This window comes from Petromyzon marinus, chromosome 83, assembly GCF_048934315.1.
Source record: "Petromyzon marinus isolate PM22_M1 ecotype Great Lakes invasive population chromosome 83, UKy_Petmar_22M1.pri1.0, whole genome shotgun sequence".
Classification (NCBI taxonomy): Eukaryota; Metazoa; Chordata; class Hyperoartia; order Petromyzontiformes; family Petromyzontidae; genus Petromyzon; species Petromyzon marinus.
The window spans coordinates 612,540-634,758 of NC_133748.1; the positions used below are offsets into that span (position 1 = coordinate 612,540).

At 50.5% G+C, this 22,219-nt stretch overlaps 1 protein-coding gene across 1 annotated transcript in view; it reads right to left on the reverse strand.

The window, feature by feature from the left end:
* Positions 1-21,717, reverse strand: part of ZFYVE28 (zinc finger FYVE-type containing 28) — a 51,524-nt gene extending 29,807 nt beyond the window's left edge. Inside the window, exons 1-6 of the mRNA XM_076057530.1 lie at positions 21,500-21,717; positions 18,881-19,021; positions 14,353-14,490; positions 7,181-7,383; positions 4,855-4,944; positions 1,500-1,589 (exon numbers count right to left, since the gene is read on the reverse strand). Coding sequence (XP_075913645.1) covers positions 1,500-1,589; positions 4,855-4,944; positions 7,181-7,383; positions 14,353-14,490; positions 18,881-19,021; positions 21,500-21,535 — 698 coding nt within the window. The 5' untranslated portion in view covers positions 21,536-21,717. The remainder of the gene's footprint in view (positions 1-1,499; positions 1,590-4,854; positions 4,945-7,180; positions 7,384-14,352; positions 14,491-18,880; positions 19,022-21,499) is intronic.
* Between the last annotated feature and the right edge of the window lie 502 nt (positions 21,718-22,219).

Below are 22,219 nucleotides of genomic sequence, written 5' to 3' on the forward strand. Positions count from 1 at the left end.
TGGGTGAGTGAGTGAGTGGGTGGTTGAGTGAGTGGGTGAGAGAGTGAGTGAGTGGGTGAGTGAGTGGTTGAGTGAGGGGGTGAGAGAGTGAGTGAGTGGTTGAGTGAGTGGGTGAGAGAGTGAGTGGGTGAGAGAGTGAGTGAGTGGGTGGTTGAGTGAGGGGGTGAGAGAGTGAGTGAGTGAGTGGTTGAGTGAGTGGTTGAGTGAGAGACTGAGTGAGTGAGTGAGTGGGTGGGTGAGTGAGTGAGTGGTTGAGTGAGAGACTGAGTGAGTGAGTGAGTGGTTGAGTGAGAGACTGAGTGAGTGAGTGGTTGAGTGAGAGACTGAGTGAGTGAGTGGTTGAGTGAGTGGGTGAGTGAGTGGTTGAGTGAGAGACTGAGTGAGTGAGTGGATGAGCCTTTAACATACTGGTTGAAGCAAGTGGTGATGGAGGTGATGGTGATGGGGGGGAGGAGGTGACGGTGATGGGAGTAGGAGGAGGTGTAGGAGGAGGTGATGGGAGGAGGAGGAGGTGATGGGAGGAGGTGACGGTGATGGGAGTAGGAGGAGGAGTAGGAGGAGGTGTAGGAGGAGGTGATGGGAGGAGGAGGAGGTGTAGGAGGAGGTGACGGTGGTGGGAGTAGGAGGAGGAGTAGGAGGAGGTGATGGGAGGAGGAGGAGGTCTGGGAGGAGGAGGTGTAGGAGGAGGTGACGGTGATGGGAGTAGGAGGAGGAGTAGGAGGAGGTGTAGGAGGAGGTGATGGGAGGAGGAGGTGATGGGGGAGGAGGTGACGGTGATGGGAGAGGAGGAGGAGGTGATGGGAGGAGGAGCAGGTGATGGGAGGAGGAGGTGTAGGAGGAGGTGATGGGAGTAGGAGGAGGAGTAGGAGGAGGTGTAGGAGGAGGTGATGGGAGGAGTAGGAGGAGGTGTAGGAGGAGGTGACGGTGGTGGGAGTAGGAGGAGGTGATGGGAGGAGTAGGAGGAGGTGTAGGAGGAGGTGACGGTGATGGGAGGAGGAGGTGACGGTGATGAGAGTAGGAGGAGGAGGAGGTGTAGGAGGAGGTGATGGGAGGAGGAGTTGTAGGAGGAGGAGGAGGTCTAGGAGGAGGAGGTGATGGGAGGAGGAGGTGATGGGAGGAGGAGTAGGAGGAGGAGTAGGTGTAGGAGGAGGTGATGGGAGGATGAGGAGGTGATGGGAGGAGGAGGAGGTCTAGGAGGAGGAGGTGATGGGAGGAGGAGGTGTAGGAGGAGGTGTAGGAGGAGGTGATGGGAGGATGAGGAGGTGATGGGAGGAGGTGTAGGAGGAGGAGCAGGTGATGGGAGTAGGAGGAGGAGGAGGTGTAGGAGGAGGTGACGGTGGTGGGAGTAGGAGGAGGAGGAGGTGTAGGAGGAGGTGATGGGAGGAGGTCTAGGAGGAGGTGTAGGAGGAGGTGATGGGAGGAGGAGGTGACGGTGATGGGAGTAGGAGGAGGAGGAGGTGTAGGAGGAGGTGACGGTGGTGGTGCAAGCGTTGACGCACCAGACGATGGCAAGGCGTGGGATTGTGAACATGAGCGCCGGCTCATAATCATCGATGGCCTCCTGGGTGAGGTAGCCCAGCGCGAGGGCCCTGCCACGCACAGACAAAGGTCCCCCAGGTAGCGTCACACGCGGGCTGCAAGGGGCAAGTGCTGTTAGCAGCGAGCAGCAGCAGCAGCAGCTGTGAAGGCCACGGAAATGAGTCTATGGGTCTCTGTGTAGTGATGATGAGTCTATGGGTCTCTGTGTGGTGGTGGTGAGTCTATGGGTCTCTGTGTGGTGGTGATGAGTCTATGGGTCTCTGTGTGGTGATGATGATGAGTCTATGGGTCTCTATGTGGTGGTGGTGAGTCTATGGGTCTCTGTGTGGTGGTGGTGAGTCTATGGGTCTCTGTGTGGTGGTGGTGAGTCTATGGGTCTCTGTGTGGTGGTGGTGAGTCTATGGGTCTCTGTGTGGTGGTGGTGAGTCTATGGGTCTCTGTGTGGTGGTGGTGAGTCTATGGGTCTCTGTGTGGTGGTGATGAGACTATGGGTCTCTGTGTGGTGGTGGTGGTGAGTCTATGGGTCTCTGTGTGGTGGTGATGAGTCTATGGGTCTCTGTGTGGTGGTGATGAGTCTATGGGTCTCTGTGTGGTGGTGATGAGTCTATGGGTCTCTGTGTGGTGGTGGTGAGTCTATGGGTCTCTGTGTGGTGGTGATGAGTCTATGGGTCTCTGTGTGGTGGTGGTGAGTCTATGGGTCTCTGTGTGGTGGTGAGTCTATGGGTCTCTGTGTGGTGGTGATGAGTGTGGGTCTCTGTGTGGTGGTGGTGAGTCTATGGGTCTCTGTGTGGTGGTGGTGAGTCTATGGGTCTCTGTGTGGTGGTGATGAGTCTATGGGTCTCTGTGTGGTGGTGGTGAGTCTATGGGTCTCTGTGTGGTGGTGATGAGTCTATGGGTCTCTGTGTGGTGGTGGTGAGTCTATGGGTCTCTGTGTGGTGGTGATGAGTCTATGGGTCTCTGTGTGGTGGTGAGTCTATGGGTCTCTGTGTGGTGGTGGTGAGTCTATGGGTCTCTGTGTGGTGGTGGTGAGTCTATGGGTCTCTGTGTGGTGGTGGTGGTGAGTCTATGGGTCTCTGTGTGGTGGTGATGAGTGTGGGTCTCTGTGTGGTGGTGATGAGTCTATGGGTCTCTGTGTGGCGAGTCTATGGGTCTCTATGGTGAGTCTATGTGTCTCTGTGTGGTGAGTCTATGGGTCTCTATGTAGTAAGTCTATGGGTCTCTATGTGATGAGTCTATGGGTCTCTATGTGATGAGTCTATGGGTCTCTATGTGGTGAGTCTATGGGTCTCTATGGTGAGTCTATGGGTCTCTATGGTGAGTCTATGTATGGGTCTCTATGGTGAATCTATGGGTCTCTATGGTGAGTCTGTGGGTCTCTGTGTGGTGAGTCTATGGGTCTCTATGGTGAGTATGTGGGTCTCTGTGTGGTGGTGATGAGTCTATGGGTCTCTGTGTGGTGGTGGTGAGTCTATGTGTCTCTGTGTGGTGGTGATGAGTCTATGGGTCTCTGTGTGGTGAGTCTATGGGTCTCTGTGTGGTGGTGATGAGTCTATGGGTCTCTGTGTGGTGGTGATGAGTCTATGGGTCTCTGTGTGGTGGTGATGAGTCTATGGGTCTCTGTGTGGTGGTGATGAGTCTATGGGTCTCTGTGTGGTGGTGATGAGTCTATGGGTCTCTGTGTGGTGGTGATGAGTCTATGGGTATCTGTGTGGTGATGAGTCATGGGTCTCTGTGTGGCGAGTCTATGGTTCTCTATGGTGAGTCTGTGTCTCTGTGTGGCGAGTCTATGGGTCTCTATGGTGAGTCTGTGTGTCTCTATGTGATGAGTCTATGGGTCTCTATGTGGTGAGTCTATGGGTCTCTATGGTGAGTCTATGGGTCTCTATGGTGAGTCTATGTATGGGTCTCTATGGTGAATCTATGGGTCTCTATGGTGAGTCTATGTATGGGTCTCTATGGTGAATCTATGGGTCTCTATGGTGAGTCTGTGGGTCTCTGTGTGGTGAGTCTGTGGGTCTCTATGGTGAGTCTACGGGTGTCTGTGTGGTGAGTCTATGGGTCTCTATGGTGAGTCTATGGGTCTCTGTGTGGTGAGTCTACGGGTCTCTATGGTGAGTCTACGGGTCTCTATGGTGAGTCTCTGGGTCTCTGTGTGGTGAGTCTATGAGTCTCTATGTGGTGAGTCTATGGGTCTCTATGTGATGAGTCTATGGGTCTCTACGTGATGAGTCTATGGGTCTCTATGGTGAGTCTATGGGTCTCTGTGTGGCGAGTCTATGGGTCTCTATGTACTAAGTCTATGGGTCTCTATGTGATGAGTCTATGGGTCTCTATGTGGTGAGTCTATGGGTCTCTATGGTGAGTCTATGTATGGGTCTCTATGGTGAATCTATGGGTCTCTATGGTGAGTCTGTGGGTCTCTGTGTGGTGAGTCTGTGGGTCTCTATGGTGAGTCTACGGGTGTCTGTGTGGTGAGTCTATGGGTCTCTATGGTGAGTCTATGGGTCTCTGTGTGGTGAGTCTACGGGTCTCTGTGTGGTGAGTCTACGGGTCTCTATGGTGAGTCTACGGGTCTATGTGTGGTGAGTCTATGAGTCTCTGTATGGTGAGTCTATGAGTCTCTGTGTGGTGAGTCTATGAGTCTCTATGTGGTGAGTCTATGGCTCTCTGTGTGGTGAGTCTATGGGTCTCTACGTGATGAGTCTACGGGTCTCTATGGTGAGTCTATGGCTCTCTTTGTGGTGAGTCTATGGGTCTCTACGTGATGAGTCTATGGGTCTCTATGGTGAGTCTATAGCTCTCTGTGTGGTGAGTCTATGGGTCTCTATGGTGAGTCTACGGGTCTCTATGTGATGAGTCTATGGGTCTCTATGGTGAGTCTATGGCTCTCTGTGTGGTGAGTCTATGGGTCTCTATGTGATGAGTCTATGGGGTCTCTATGGTGAGTCTATGGGTCTCTATGGTGAGTCTACGGGTCTCTGTGATGAGTCTATGGGTCTCTATGGTGAGTCTATGGCTCTCTGTGTGGTGAGTCTATGGTTCTCTACGTGATGAGTCTATGGGTCTCTACGTGATGAGTCTACGGGTCTCTATGGTGAGTCTATGGGTCTCTGTGTGGTGAGTCTACGGGTCTCTATGGTGAGTCTATGGGTCTCTATGTGATGAGTCTATGGGTCTCTACGTGATGAGTCTACGGGTCTCTATGGTGAGTCTATGGCTCTCTGTGTGGTGAGTCTATGGTTCTCTACGTGATGAGTTTATGGGTCTCTATGGTGAGTCTGTGGGTCTCTGTGTGGTGAGTCTGCAGGGCCCCACCTCTGCACAGTCTCAGAGAACAGCACCACCACTTCCTGCTGGACAGCGTACTCCTTAGCCGACTTCACAGGGACCATGGCAGACACATAGCTTGGCAGACGAGACACAGACACAAGACCCCTGTGTAGCAGTAGCAACAGTAGTAGCAGCAGCAGTAGTAGCAGCGGCAACAGTAGTAGCAGTAACAGCAATAGCAGCAGTAGCAGCAGTAGTAGCAACAGTAGTAGCAGCAGCAGTAGCAGTAGTAGCAGCACTAGTAGCAATAGTAGTAGCAGTAGTAGTAGTAGCAGTAGTAGCAGTAGTAGTAGCAGTAGCAGCAGTAGTAGCAGTAGCAGCAGTAGTAGCAGTAGCAGCAGCAGTAGTAGTAGCAGCAGTAGTAGCAGTAGTAGTAGCAGTAGTAGCAGTAGTAGTAGCAGTAGTAGCAGCAGTAGTAGCAGTAGTAGCAGCAGTAGCAGCAGTAGTGGTGGTAGTAGTAGTGGCAGCAGTAGTGGTAGTAGTAGTAGCAGCAGGAGTAGTAGCACTCACCCACCCACCCACCAACCCACTCACCCACCCACCAACCCACTCACCCACCCACCAACCCACTCACCCACCCACCAACCCACTCACCCACCCACCAACCCACTCACCCACCCACCAACCCACTCACCAACCCACTCACCCACCCACCAACCCACTCACTCACCCACTCACCCACCCACCAACCCACTCACTCACCCACTCACCCACCCACCCACTCACCCACCCACTCACCCACCCACCCACCAACCCACTCACCCACCCACCCACTCACCCACCCACTCACTCACCCACTCACCAACCCACTCACCCACCCACCCACTCACCCACCCACTCACTCACCCACTTCACCCACCCACCAACCCACTCACTCACCCCACTCACCCACTCACCCACCCACCAACCCACTCACTCACCCACTCACCACCCACCCACTCACCCACCCACTCACCCACCCACCCACCAACCCACTCACCCACCAACCCACTCACCCACCCACCAACCCACTCACCACCACCCACCAACCCACTCACCCACCCACCAACCCACTCACCCACCCACCAACCCACTCACCCACCCACCCAACCCCCTCACCCACCCACCAACCCACTCACCCACCCACTCACCCACCAACCCACTCACCCACCCACTCACCCACTCACCCACCCAGCCACCCACCCACCCATCCACCCACTCACCAACCCACTCACCCACCCACCAACCCACTCACCCACCCACCAACCCACCTCACCCACTCACCCACCAACCCACTCACCCACCAACCCACTCACCCACCCATCCACTCACTCACTCACCCACCAACCCACTCACCCACCAACCCACTCACCCACCAACCCACTCACCCACCCACTCACCCACCCACCAACCCACTCACCCACCCACCAACCCACTCACTCACCCACCAACCCACTCACCCACCAACCCACTCACCCACCAACCCACTCACCCACCAACCCACTCCACCCACCCACCCACTCACCCACCCACCACCCACTCACCCACCCACCCAACCCACTCACCACCCACCAACCCACTCACCCACCCACCAACCCACCACACCCACCCACCAACCCACTCACCCACCCACCAACCCACTCACCCACCCACCCACTCACCCACCCACCAACCCACTCACCCACCCACCAACCCACTCACCCACCCACCAACCCACTCCCCACCCACCAACCCACTCACCCACCCACCCACCCACCAACCCACCCACCCACCCACCAACCCACCCACCCACCCACCCACTCACCCACTCACCCACCCACCAACCCACTCACCCACCCACCAACCCACTCACCCACCCACCCACTCACCCACCCACTCACCCACCCACCCACTCACCCACCCACCAACCCACTCACCCACCCACCAACCCACTCACCCACCCACCCACTCACCCAGCCACCCACCCACTCACCCACCCACCAACCCACTCACCCACTCACCCACCAACCCACTCACCCACCAACCCACTCACCCACCCATCCACTCACTCACTCACCCACCAACCCACTCACCCACCCACCAACCCACTCACCCACCCACCAACCCACCAACCCACCAACCCACCAACCCACTCACCCACCAACCCACTCACCCACCCACCCAACCACCAACCCACTCACCCACCCACCCACCCACTCACCCACCCACCCACCCACTCACCCACTCACTCACTCACTCACCCACTCACCCACCCACCAACCCACCCACCAACCCACTCACCCACCCACCAACCCACTCACCAACCCACCCACCCACCCGCCAACCCACCCACCTGAGTTCAAACTCCGCGAAAAGTCGGTCGAAGTTTCGCAGTGCCGTGGTGAGCCTCTCCGAGTAGAGCGAGGGGTCTCGCAGGCACTGGTCCCGCACGATGGCACGGGTCTCGTCCAGGCTGCGGGTCAACTCCCGGGCCAGCGGCCGCATGGCGAGCGACTCCACCTCACGGTTCATGATGATGGAGCCGGCCGCCAGGCACTGTGGGTGGTGGTGGTGGTGGTGGTGTTGGTGGTGGGGGGTGGGACAGCGGGTTGGCACAGTAGGAGGGGGCACAGGTGGTGCATCAGCCGGTCATCTCAGTCAGTCGACCCGTGGCACCTGGGTCTGCCCTGTGAACTCCTGCCAGCGGGCGTTCGACACTTCACGTGGCCTCAGGGTGCACATAGCCTGGCACAAGCGTCGTGGTGACGTCACCGCCACTTGGTGGCGAATGGCGGTTGTTGTTGTTGCTGTTGTTGTGGTACAGGTGCGGAGACGATTGTGGTGGCTTCCAGTTCTTACGATCACTGTGACGTTGTTATTTTATCGATTCATTTCGGCGATTTCGAAAACGCTTTGGTCCTGCCGTGTTTGCTTGTTGTGGTACAGAGTTAGCCCCGATAACTTTCATCTAAACTGTCCGATGGTTTTGATTTAAAGCTTTCGTGACTGCAGGGATTCATATTGTCGGTTCTTTGGGTAAAGTCACCACCACCGCGTACAAGGGAAACAATAAAATAATAAAAATATAAAACAATAAAATTATTGTAAAACAATAAAATTATTATTCTTGGTTCTTTCGGTAAAGTCACCACCACGTAGAAGGGAAACAATAAACTAATAAAAATATAAAACAATACAATTATTATTCTCGGTTCTTTCGGTAAAGTCACCACCACGTAGAAGGGAAACAATAAAATAATAAAAATATAAAATTATTGTTAAACAATAAAATTATTATTCTTGGTTCTTTCGGTAAAGTCACCACCACGTAGAAGGGAAACAATAAAAATATAAAATTATTGTAAAACAATAAAATTATTCTTGGTTCTTTTGGTAAAGTCACCACTACGTAGAAGGAAAACAATAAAATAATAAAAATATAAAACAATACAATTATTGTAAAAAAATTATTATTCTTGGTTCTTTCGGTAAAGTCACCACCACGTAGAAGGGAAACAATAAAATAATAAAAATGTAAAACAATAAAATTAGGTGGTGACTTTACCGAAAGAACCTAGAATAATAATTGTATTGCTTTACAATAATTTTATTGTTTCATATTTTTATTATTTTATTGTTTCCCTTCTACGTGATGACTTTACTGAAAGAACCAAGAATAATAATTGTATTGTTTTACAATAATTTTATTGTTTTATATTTTTATTATTTTATTGTTTCCCTTCTACGTGGTGGTGACTTTACCCAAAGAACCAAGAATAATAATTTTATTGTTTTATATTTTTATTATTTTATTGTTTCCCTTCTACGTGGTGGTGACTTTACCCAAAGAACCAAGAATAATAATTTTATTGTTTCACAATAATTGTATTGTTTTATATTTTTATTATTTTATTGTTTCCCTTCTACGTGGTGACTTTACCGAAAGAACCAAGAATACAATTTTTATTGTTTTACAATAATTTTATTGTTTGATATTTTTATTATTTTATTGTTTCCCTTCTACGTGGTGGTGACTTTACCGAAAGAACCAAGAATAATAATTTTATTGTTTTACAATAATTGTATTGTTTTATATTTTTATTATTTTATTGTTTCCCTTCTACGTGGTGGTGACTTTACCCAAAGAACCAAGAATAATAATTTTATTGTTTTATATTTTTATTATTTTATTGTTTCCCTTCTACGTGGTGGTGACTTTACCCAAAGAACCAAGAATAATAATTTTATTGTTTTATATTTCTATTATTTTATTGTTTCCCTTCTACGTGGCGGTGACTTTACCGAAAGAACCAAGAATAATAATTTTAATGTTTTACAATAATTGTATTGTTTTATATTTTTATTATTTTATTGTTTCCCTTCTACGTGGCGGTGACTTTACCGAAAGAACCAAGAATAATAATTTTAATGTTTTACAATAATTGTATTGTTTTATATTTTTATTATTTTATTGTTTCCCTTCTACGTGGTGGTGACTTTACCCAAAGAACCAAGAATAATAATTTTATTGTTTTACAATAATTGTATTGTTTTATATTTTTATTATTTTATTGTTTCCCTTCTACGTGGTGGTGACTTTACCCAAAGAACCAAGAATAATAATTTTATTGTTTTACAATAATTTTATTGTTTTATATTTTTATTATTTTATTGTTTCCCTTCTAACGTGGTGGTGACTTTACCCAAAGAACCAAGAATAATAATTTTATTGTTTTACAATAATTTTATTGTTTTATATTTTTATTATTTTATTGTTTCCCTTCTACGTGGTGGTGACTTTACCCAAAGAACCAAGAATAATAATTTTATTGTTTTATATTTTTATTATTTTATTGTTTCCCTTCTACGTGGTGGTGACTTTACCCAAAGAACCAAGAATAATAATTTCATCGTTTTACAATAATTTTATTGTTTAATATTTTTATTATTTTATTGTTTCCCTTCTACGTGGTGGTGACTTTACTGAAATAACCAACGTGCCGCCCGCTACACGTGCCGCCCGGTACACGTGCCGCCCGCTACACGTGCCGCCCGCTACACGTGCCGCCCGCTACACGTGCCGCCCGCTACACGTGCCGCCCGCTACACGTGCCGCCCGCTACACGTGCCGCCCGCTACACGTGCCGCCCGCTACACGTGCCGCCCGCTACACGTGCCGCCCGCTACACGTGCCGCCCGCTACACGTGCCGCCCGCTACACGTGCCGCCCGCTACACGTGCCGCCCGCTACACGTGCCGCCCGCTACACGTGCCGCCCGCTACACGTGCCGCCCGCTACACGTGCCGCCCGGTACACGTGCCGCCCGCTACACGTGCCGCCCGGTACACGTGCCGCCCGCTACACGTGCCGCCCGCTACACGTGCCGCCCGCTACACGTGCCGCCCGCTACACGTGCCGCCCGCTACACGTGCCGCCCGCTACACGTGCCGCCCGCTACACGTGCCGCCCGCTACACGTGCCGCCCGCTACACGTGCCGCCCGCTACACGTGCCGCCCGCTACACGTGCCGCCCGCTACACGTGCCGCCCGCTACACGTGCCGCCCGCTACACGTGCCGCCCGCTACACGTGCCGCCCGCTACACGTGCCGCCCGCTACACGTGCCGCCCGCTACACGTGCCGCCCGCTACACGTGCCGCCCGCCACACGTGCCACCCGGTACACGTGCCGCCCGCTACACGTGCCGCCCGCTACACGTGCCACCCGCTACACGTGCCGCCCGCTACACGTGCCGCCCGCTACACGTGCACAGACACACACGCACAGACACACACGCACACAGACACACAGAGACACACACACAGACACACACACACAGAGACACACAGACACACACACAGAGAGACACACACACAGACACACACAGACACAGAGACACACGCACAAACACACACGCACAGACACACACACACACAAACACACACACAGACACACACACACAGACACGACACACACACACACACAGAGACACACACGCACACAGACACACACAAACACACACACAGAGAGACGCACACAGACACACACAGAGACAGAGACACACACACACAGATTCACACACACGCAGACACACACAGACAAACACAGAGACACACACACAGATTCTCACACACACACACAAACACACACACAGATTCACACACACACAAACACACACACAGACACACACAGAGACACACACAGACACGACACACACACACAAACACACACACACAGACACGACACACACACACACACAGACAGAGACACACACAAACACACACACACACAGACACGACACACACACACAGAGACAGAGACACACACACGCACACACGCACACAGATTCACACACAGACACACAAAAACACAGACACACGCACACAGATTCTCCTTGCTGTTGCACCACCCGAGCCGAGACCCACACAAGGTCCCCCTCCCCCCACACACATGACCGCAAATCCTCAAATCAACGAAGCTGAACTGATACCAGAAGTCGAAGCGAAACTCCCACCAAGAAGAAGAAGTAGTAGTAGAAGCTTTGCCGACTTGCTGGAGTTCGCCTGAATGACGACCGTTTGTGTTATGGTCGAAACGTCGTGAGAATTGTATTATCGTTTTATATATACACATATATATGTATTTTTATTATTTTGTTGTTTCCCTTCAACGTGACTTTACCGAAAAAAGCTAAGAATATGATTAAATCGAATTTTTTTTTAATTGTAAAGTAAAATTATTAAATGAAATATTTTATTTTATTATTGAATAAAATATTATTGAATAAAATAAAATACAATTATTAAATCAAATGTTTTTTTCGAATTATAAAATGAAATTATTAAATAAAATATTTCATTTTATTATCGAATTAAATCAGATAAAATTATTAAATAAAATAAAATTATCCATCATGCATTTTTTTTATTTTCTTCTTTTGATTATTATTCTATAAAATATTTTATTATGAAATAAAATAAAATTATTAAATAAAATATTCCATCACGCATTCTTTTTTAAATTACTTTATTTTTTATTATTTTATAAAATATTTTACCTCAACCCAAAATGAAAAAATAATTAAATTAAATAAAATATTTTTGCACGTATTCTTTTTTATTATAAAACATTTTATTTTATTACTTTATTTTATAATAAAATAAAATATTTTTAACCACGCATTATTTTTTTTAAAATGTTTTTATTTCATTCTATCGCCATTCTACGTGGTGGTGACTTTACCGAAAGCACCGATAAGACGAATCCCTGCAAGTCACGTAGAAACCTTTTTATAAATCGAAATTTCATCTTCGGGGGGTTCGTGAGAGAGGAGGCCTTCCCCACTTTCTCCCGCCAACAAAGCGGCCGTGTCAACGGCGTTTAAACGCAAAACTGAGACCCCCCCTTGGCGCGGAATCACGAAAAACTCAACCCCCTTGTTCACACGAATTCCCGACTGAGAAGCTTTCCCCGACTTGCTGGAGTTCGCCTGAATGACGACCGTTTGTGTTATGGTCGAAACGTCGTGAGAATTGTATTATCGTTTTATACACACACACACACGTATGTATTTTTATTATTTCGTTGATTCCCTTCAACGTGACTTTACCGAAAAAAGCTAAGAATATGATTAAATCGAATATTTTTTTTAAATTGTAAAGTAAAATTATTAAATGAAATATTTTATTTTATTATTGAATAAAATAAAATACAATTATTAAATCAAATGTTTTTTTCGAATTATAAAATAAAATTATTAAATAAAATATTCCATTTTTTTCAAATCATAAAATAAAATTATTAAGTAAAATATTTTATTTTATTTATCGAATTAAATAAAATAAAATTATTAAATAAATATTATGAAATTGAATGAAATTATTAAATAAAAAGTATATAACGGAATATATCGAATTAAATAAAATTATTAAATAAATATTGCGGGATGGGATAAAAAATTTAAATAAAATATTCCATCACGCGTTCTTTTTTATTACTTGATTTTTTTATTATTTTATAAAATATTTAACCTTAATCTAAAATAAAAAAATATAATTATATAAAATGAAATAATTTAGCACGTATTATTTCTTACTATAAAACATTTTGTTATTTTGTTATTTTATAATAAAATAAAATATTATTATTTCGTTGTTTCCCTTCAACGTGACTTTACCGACAGAGCTAAGAATACGGATTTGCTGGAGTTCATCATCCGTGCGTCCTTAAGAGTGAATCCGCGTCGGCAGATTGGTACGACAACAACAACAAAAATTAAAACGGGGCGCCGTCCTTGAAAGCCGATTGGTCCGCTCCACCCAGAGACGGCTTTTCATTTTTGAGCCTCGTCTCAAAGACGGCGTCGGGGACCACCGGGATCACGTCCGGTGGGGCAGAGCCGAGATTCATTTTAGTTTTTGGTTTAGTTTGGGGGAGGGGGGGAGCCGACTTCGATATTCTGAGACGTCCCAGGGGTTCGCCCGTTACAGCGGGCGCTGCAAAACGCCGCAAAAACCAACTTCGTTGGATTTGAACGCGGAGTTTGACCGGTGGGTCGGAGCCGCTGATGGGGCCCGCGAGTTCGATGTGTCAGGCGTGATGTGTCAGGCGCGATGTGTCAGGCGCGAGGTGTCAGGCGTGATGTGTCAGGCGTGATGTGTCAGGCGTGATGTGTCAGGCGCGATGTGTCAGGCGCGATGTGTCAGGCGTGATGTGTCAGGCGTGATGTGTCAGGCGTGATGTGTCAGGCGTGATGTGTCAGGCGTGATGTGTCAGGCACGATGTGTCAGGCGTGATGTGTCAGGCACGATGTGTCAGGCGCGAGGTGTCAGGCGTGATGTGTCAGGCGTGATGTGTCAGGCGTGATGTGTCAGGCGTGATGTGTCAGGCACGATGTGTCAGGCGTGATGTGTCAGGCGTGATGTGTCAGGCGTGATGTGTCAGGCGTGATGTGTCAGGCGTGATGTGTCAGGCGTGATGTGTCAGGCGCGAGGTGTCAGGCGCGATGTGTCAGGCGCGATGTGTCAGGCGTGATGTGTCAGGCGTGATGTGTCAGGCGTGATGTGTCAGGCGTGATGTGTCAGGCGTGATGTGTCAGGCACGATGTGTCAGGCGTGATGTGTCAGGCGTGATGTGTCAGGCGTGATGTGTCAGGCGTGATGTGTCAGGCACGATGTGTCAGGCGTGATGTGTCAGGCGCGAGGTGTCAGGCGTGATGTGTCAGGCGTGATGTGTCAGGCGTGATGTGTCAGGCGTGATGTGTCAGGCGTGATGTGTCAGGCGTGATGTGTCAGGCGTGATGTGTCAGGCGCGATGTGTCAGGCGTGATGTGTCAGGCGTGATGTGTCAGGCGTGATGTGTCAGGCGCGGGGTGTCAGGCGCGATGTGTCAGGCATGAGGTGTCAGCAGCCGGATATCCGGTTATCCCGATGTCCGACTTTCCCCAAATTTCAGGGGGGGCTCGGCCCCCCCCTGTGGCTCCACGCCTGCTCGCGACCCCCCCCCCCTCCCCCCCCCCCCTCTCACCTCTGCACCGAACCACAGCTGTCCAGCGAGGCTATCATGGCGAATCTCCTCGGGGAATTTGACGCTGAAGTCTCGGTTGGCTCGCTCAGCGGGGATGCACGCATCCATCACTTTGGCGAGGATACTCAGCACGCGATCCTGCATCATCATCGCCACCACCACCATCATCATCATCACCACCACCATCATCATCATCACCACCATCACCACCACCATCACCACCACCATCACCACCATCACCACCATCATCACCATCATCACCATCACCATCACCAACCACCATCATCATCATCATCACCACCAACACCATCACCACCACCATCATCACCAACATCACCACCAGTATGTATGTGTGGGGGGATGCACGCATCCATCACTTTGGCGAGGATACTCAGCACGCGATCCTGCATCATCATCACCATCATAATCATCATTACCACCACCACCACCACCATCATCATCATCACCACCATCATCATCACCATCATCACCACCATCACCATCACCAACCATCATCATCATCATCACCACCACCATCATCATTACCACCACCACCACCATCATCATCATCATCACCACCAACACCATCACCACCACCATCATCACCACCATCACCACCAGTATGTATGTGTGGGGGGATGCACGCATCCATCACTTTGGCGAGGATACTCAGCACGCGATCCTGCATCATCATCACCATCATAATCATCATTACCACCACCACCACCACCATCATCATCATCACCACCATCATCATCACCATCATCACCACCATCACCATCACCAACCATCATCATCATCATCACCACCACCATCATCATTACCACCACCACGACCATCATCATCATCATCACCACCAACACCATCACCACCACCATCATCACCACCATCACCACCAGTATGTATGTGTGGGGGGATGCACGCATCCATCACTTTGGCGAGGATACTCAGCACGCGATCCTGCATCATCATCACCACCACCATCATCATTACCACCACCACCACCACCATCATCATCATCACCACCATCATCATCACCATCATCACCACCATCACCATCACCAACCATCATCATCATCATCACCACCACCATCATCATTACCACCACCACCACCATCATCATCATCATCACCACCAACACCATCACCACCACCATCATCACCACCATCACCACCAGTATGTATGTGTGGGGGGATGCACGCATCCATCACTTTGGCGAGGATACTCAGCACGCGATCCTGCATCATCACCACCAACATCATCATCACCACCATCATCATCATCACCATCATCATCACCACCATCATCATCATCATTACCATCATCATCATCACCACCATCATCACCACCACCATCACCATCATCATCACCACCATCATCACCACCAGTATGTATGTGCGGGGGGATGCACGCATCCATCACTTTGGCGAGGATACTCAGCACGCGATCCTGCATCATCATCACCACCACCATCATCATTACCACCACCACCATCATCATCATCACCACCATCATCATCACCATCACCACCATCATCATCATCATCACCACCACCATCACCACCATCATCACCACCATCATCACCACCACCATCACCACCATCACCACCATCACCACCATCACCACCATCATCACCACCACCATCACCAACCACCATCATCATCATCACCACCAACACCATCACCACCACCATCATCACCACCATCACCACCAGTATGTATGTGTGGGGGGATGCACGCATCCATCACTTTGGCGAGGATACTCAGCACGCGATCCTGCATCATCATCACCAACATCATCATCACCACCATCATCATCATCACCATCATCATCACCACCATCATCATCATCATTACCATCATCATCATCACCACCATCATCACCACCACCATCACCATCATCATTACCACCATCATCATCATCATCACCACCACCATCACCACCATCACCACCATCATCACCACCACCATCACCATCACCAACATCACCACCATCACCATCACCACCACCATCATCATCATCATCACCAACATCACCACCAGTATGTATGTGTGGGGGGATGCACGCATCCATCACTTTGGCGAGGATACTCAGCACGCGATCCTGCATCATCATCACCATCATAATCATCATCACCATCATCATCACCACCACCACCACCACCATCATCACCACCACCATCACCACCACCATCACCAACACCACCACCATCATCATCATCACCACCACCACTATCACCACCATCATCACCACTATCACCACCACCAACACCACCATAAACCCACCATCATCATCACCACCACCACCATCATCACCATCATCACTATCACCACTATCACCATCACCACCATCACCCACCATCATCATCATCACCATCACCACCACCATCATCACCACCATCACCATCATCACCACCATCACCACCATCACCACCATCACTACCATCACCATCATCACCATCATCACCACCACCACCATCACCACCATCACCCACTGCCATCATCATCACCACCATCACCACCTTCAGTATGTATGTGTGTGTCTGTGTATGTGTGCATGTGTGTGTATGTGTCTGTGTGTGTATGTGTGTGTATGTGTCTGTGTGTGTGTATGTGTGTGTATCTGTGTGTGTATGTGTATGTGTGTGTATGTGTGTGTATGTGTATGTGTGTGTATGTGTGTGTATGTGTGTGTATCTGTGTGTGTGTATAAGTGGGAAGCGATAGTGTAGCGGTTAGCGCTACGCTGCGCTATGAACCTGGCGACCCGGGTTCGATTCCCGCTCACGGCCAACACCAGTGACGATTATCTGAGCCGGTCCCAGGCCTCCCCTAGGTCGACTCAGCCTGAAATGAGTACCTGGTGCGATGTGTAAACATTGCCACTAGGGAGACAAAGGCGGTCGGGCGTGGTGCTGGCCACCCACCCCCTCGTGTACCGTTACCGGCCTTCATAGGTGCTCGCTAACAGCACTTGCCCCTACAGTCTGTTAAGGCTATATGGGGGATCTTTGTCTTTGTTTGTGTATAAGTTAGAGCTATTCCCTGTACACCTTGGGGTGCGACAGGGATGTCCTCTGGCTCCCACATTATTTAACATCTATTTTGACCACGTAGTTCGTGAAGCCTTCAATAGCTGTACCGGGGGATTCTCCATTTGGTACAGATATTATGGGAGGCTGATCGATGCCCGGGTGCGGTCAAGGGATGGCTCCCTATTGCTTAACCACGTTATGTATGCCGATGATTTAGTAATAGCTGCTCAGTCAGAGGAGGAGTTGGAGACGCTGCTGCTGAGACTGGAGCGTGCCACTAAGAGGTGGGGCCTTACCATCAGCCCCACCAAAACTAAGCACCTGCCTGGGTATTTTGTAGCATCGGACACTCCGCCCCCACAACTCCCAATCGGTGATGGGGCAGTTGTGGAGAGAGTGGAGAGTTTCCCATACCTGGGCAGTGTGCTTATGACTGGCTCCAGTTTAACAGCAGAGGTCTCACTCCGAATCAGTCGAGCGGCAATATCTTTTCATCGGTTGCGTAACGCTGTGTGGAAGCTACCTGGTCTGTCGCTCCGCACTAAGCTTCAGGTCTTCTCGGCCACGGTCATTCCCTCCCTTCTCTACGCTTGTGAAACGTGGACCCCCCTAATGGAACATCTTGGCCGGTTAGAAACATTTAGGCTGGCCTGCCTACGATCCATCCTGGGTTTAACCAGACTGGATTGTGTGAGGAGCTCACAAATCCTTGAAAGATCTGGGCAAGGTCCCATCGGTGAGCTCCTCCGGCAGGCAAGGCTGCGATGGCTGGGTCATGTAGCCCGCATGCCCAGCCACCGCATGCCGAAACAGCTTTTGTTCGGCCGGATCGAGGGGGCTAAACGGGCGCGGCACGGGCTAGAGAAGAGATGGAGTGACGTGGTACAGGAGGACGTGGAGCTAAGTGGACTTGCCGATGACTGGTACCAGCGGTGTTGAGATCGGCCTCTGTGGAGGAGGCTCGTGAAGGACGCTACTGGGCAGTTGGAGGCAGTCGCCCTCCAACAACAACGGAGGGCGAAGGAGCGACGCTCACAACAACGAGCGGAGCGCCGGGTGGCTAAAGCACAGCAGGTTGGCACAGTAGGGGGCACAGGTGGTGCATCAGCCAGTCATCTCAGTCAGTCGACCCGTGGCACCTGGGTCTGCCCCGTGACCTCCTGCCAGCGGGCGTTCGACACTTCACGTGGCCTCACGGTGCACATAGCCTGGCACAAGCGTCGTGGTGACGTCACCGCCACTTAGTGGCGAATGGCGGTTGTTGTTGTTGTTGTATGTGTGTGTGTGTATGTACCACTGCGTGTATGTGTGTGTACCAGTGTGTATACCAGTGTGTGTGTATGTGTGTGTGTGTATGTGTGTATGTACCCGTGTGTGTATGTGTGTGTGTACCACTGTGTGTATGTGTGTATGTACCACTGTGTGTATGTGTGTGTATGTGTGTGTGTACCACTGTGTGTATGTGTGTGTGTATGTACCACTGTGTGTATGTACCTGGCATGCACGCAGCTGGTTGACGAGCAGCATGCACCGCTGGGGGTCCTTGCGTCCGTCAAAGCTGTCCAGCTCAGCTGCCACCTCGCTCAGCTCCTCGTCCGCGTAGAAGAACTGGGACAGCAACTGGGGGTCTCCCCTCTACACACACGGGGGGTACCAACAAAGACTCACCACCACCACACAGAGACCCATAGACTCACCACCAGCACCAGCACACAGAGACCCATAGACTCATCACCACCACTATACAGAGACCCATAGACTCATTACCACCACTATACAGAGACCCATAGACTCACCACCAGCACCAGCACACAGAGACCCATAGACTCACCACCACTACTATACAGAGACCCATAGACTCACCACCAGCACACAGAGACCCATAGACTCACCACCACCAGCACACAGAGACCCATAGACTCATCACCACCACTATACAGAGACCCATAGACTCATCACCAGCACTATACAGAGACTCATAGACTCACCACCAGCACCACCACACAGAGACCCATAGACTCACCACCAGCACACAGAGACCCATAGACTCACCACCACCACCACCACTATACAGAGACCCATAGACTCACCACCACCACACAGAGACCCATAGACTCACCACCACCACACAGAGACCCATAGACTCATCACCAGCACACAGAGACCCATAGACTCATCACCACCACACAGAGACCCATAGACTCATCACCACCACACAGAGACCCATAGACTCACCACCACCACACAGAGACCCATAGACTCATCACCAGCACACAGAGACCCATAGACTCATCACCACCACTATACAGAGACCCATAGACTCAACACCACCACACAGAGACCCATAGACTCATCACCAACACACAGAGACCCATAGACTCACCACCACCACTATACAGAGACCCAGAGACTCACCACCACCACTATACAGAGACCCATAGACTCATCACCACCACACAGAGACCCATAGACTCATCACCACCACTATACAGAGACCCATAGACTCACCACCACCACACACAGACCCATAGACTCATCACTACACAGAGACACACAGACTCATCACCAACACCACACAGAGACCCATAGACTCATCACCACCACACAGAGACCCATAGACTCATCACCACCACACAGAGACCCATAGACTCATCACCACCACACAGAGACCCATAGACTCACCACCACCACCACACAGAGACCCATAGACTCACCACCACCACATAGAGACCCATAGACTCATCACCACCACACAGAGATCCATAGACTCACCACCACCACATAGAGACCCATAGACTCACCACCACCACATAGAGACCCATAGACTCACCACCACCACTATACAGAGACCCATAGACTCACCACCACCACACAGAGACCCATAGACTCATCATCACCACACAGAGACCCACAGACTCATCACCACCACACAAAGACCCATAGACTCACCACCACCATACAGAGACCCATAGACTCACCACCACCATACAGAGACCCATAGACTCATCACCACCACACAGAGACCCATAGACTCACCACCACCACACAGAGACCCATAGACTCATCACCAGCACACAGAGACCCATAGACTCACCACCACCATACAGAGACCCATAGACTCACCACCACCATACAGAGACCCATAGACTCATCACCACCACACAGAGACCCATAGATTCATCACCACCACACAGAGACCCATAGACTCACCACCACCACACAGAGACCCATAGACTCACCACCACCACCACCACACAGAGACACATAGACTCATCACCATCACCACACAGAGACCCATAGACTCATCACCACCACATAGAGACCCATAGACTCACCACCACCACACAGAGACCCATAGACTCACCACCACCACACAGAGACCCATAGACTCACCACCACCACACAGAGACCCATAGACTCATCACCACCACACAGAGACCCATAGACTCACCACCACCACACAGAGACCCATAGACTCATCACCAGCACACAGAGACCCATAGACTCACCACCACCATACAGAGACCCATAGACTCACCACCACCATACAGAGACCCATAGACTCATCACCACCACACAGAGACCCATAGATTCATCACCACCACACAGAGACCCATAGACTCATCACCACCACACAGAGACCCATAGACTCACCACCACCACACAGAGACCCATAGACTCATCACCACCACACAGACACCCATAGACTCACCACCACCACACAGAGACCCATAGACTCACCACCACCACACAGAGACCCATAGACTCATCACCACCACACAGACACCCATAGACTCACCACCACCACACAGAGACCCATAGACTCATCACCACCACACAGAGACCCATAGACTCATCACCACCACACAGACACCCATAGACTCATCACCATAACCACACAGAGACCCATAGACTCATCACCACCACACAGACACCCATAGACTCATCGACACGCTGATGCCACGCCGGGTAGGAGGGGGGGGGGAGGAGGTTGGCCCGGCGTCGGTAGGGGGCTTCTAGACAAGACCGAGGATGACCGTAAAACGAGTAGGCCCCACCCATCCTCCCTCCCTCTCGCCCGCAGCCGCTTCGACAAAGCGGCTTCGCACTCACCCGCGGCTTGTAGAGCCACTTCCTGATGGCGAACATCTTCACGTCGGCGGCGCCCGTCAACGACTCGGCGAGGCTTCGAGCTCCATTCGCCTCGCCTCTCTCCTCAGGCCTGCCAGAGGCGACGTGGATGAAGCCTCTGGACGACTCCACAAACTGAGGAGGCGGCGACGGTGGTGGTGGTGGTGGGAATCGATTCCTCACTAACGCTTTATGTGTCGCTCGCGTACGATTCCGCACGCCGCGCACCGTTGATTACAAGAGGAATCGACGGTTGAGGAGTCGTTGCGGTTTTTGTTTCGGTCGATTCGACTCCACTTAAGGCGGGGCCCCGAGGTATATCGAGGGCGTGGCTTTCGTGCTTGGTGGGCGCGGTCTCTGCGATCGTGGTTGTGGTCTGCTGACTGGTTGGACAAGGTCTGGTTAATGGTGGGCGTGGCCGAGACAATGGAGGGGCGTGGTCTAGTTAAAGGTGGGCGTGGCGTTTGTTTGTGGCAGGCGTGGCCTGATTCGTAGCAGGCGTGGTCTGGGTACTGGTGGGCGTGGTCTATGTAATGGTGGGCGTGATCTAGGGAATGGTGGTGGTGGTCTAGTTAAGATTGGGCATCGTCTAGTTAATGGTGGGCGTGGTCTATATAACAATGGGCGTGGTCTATTTAACAGTGGGCGTGGTCTATGTAACAATGGGAGTTGTCTATTTAACAGTGGACGTTGTCTGTGAAA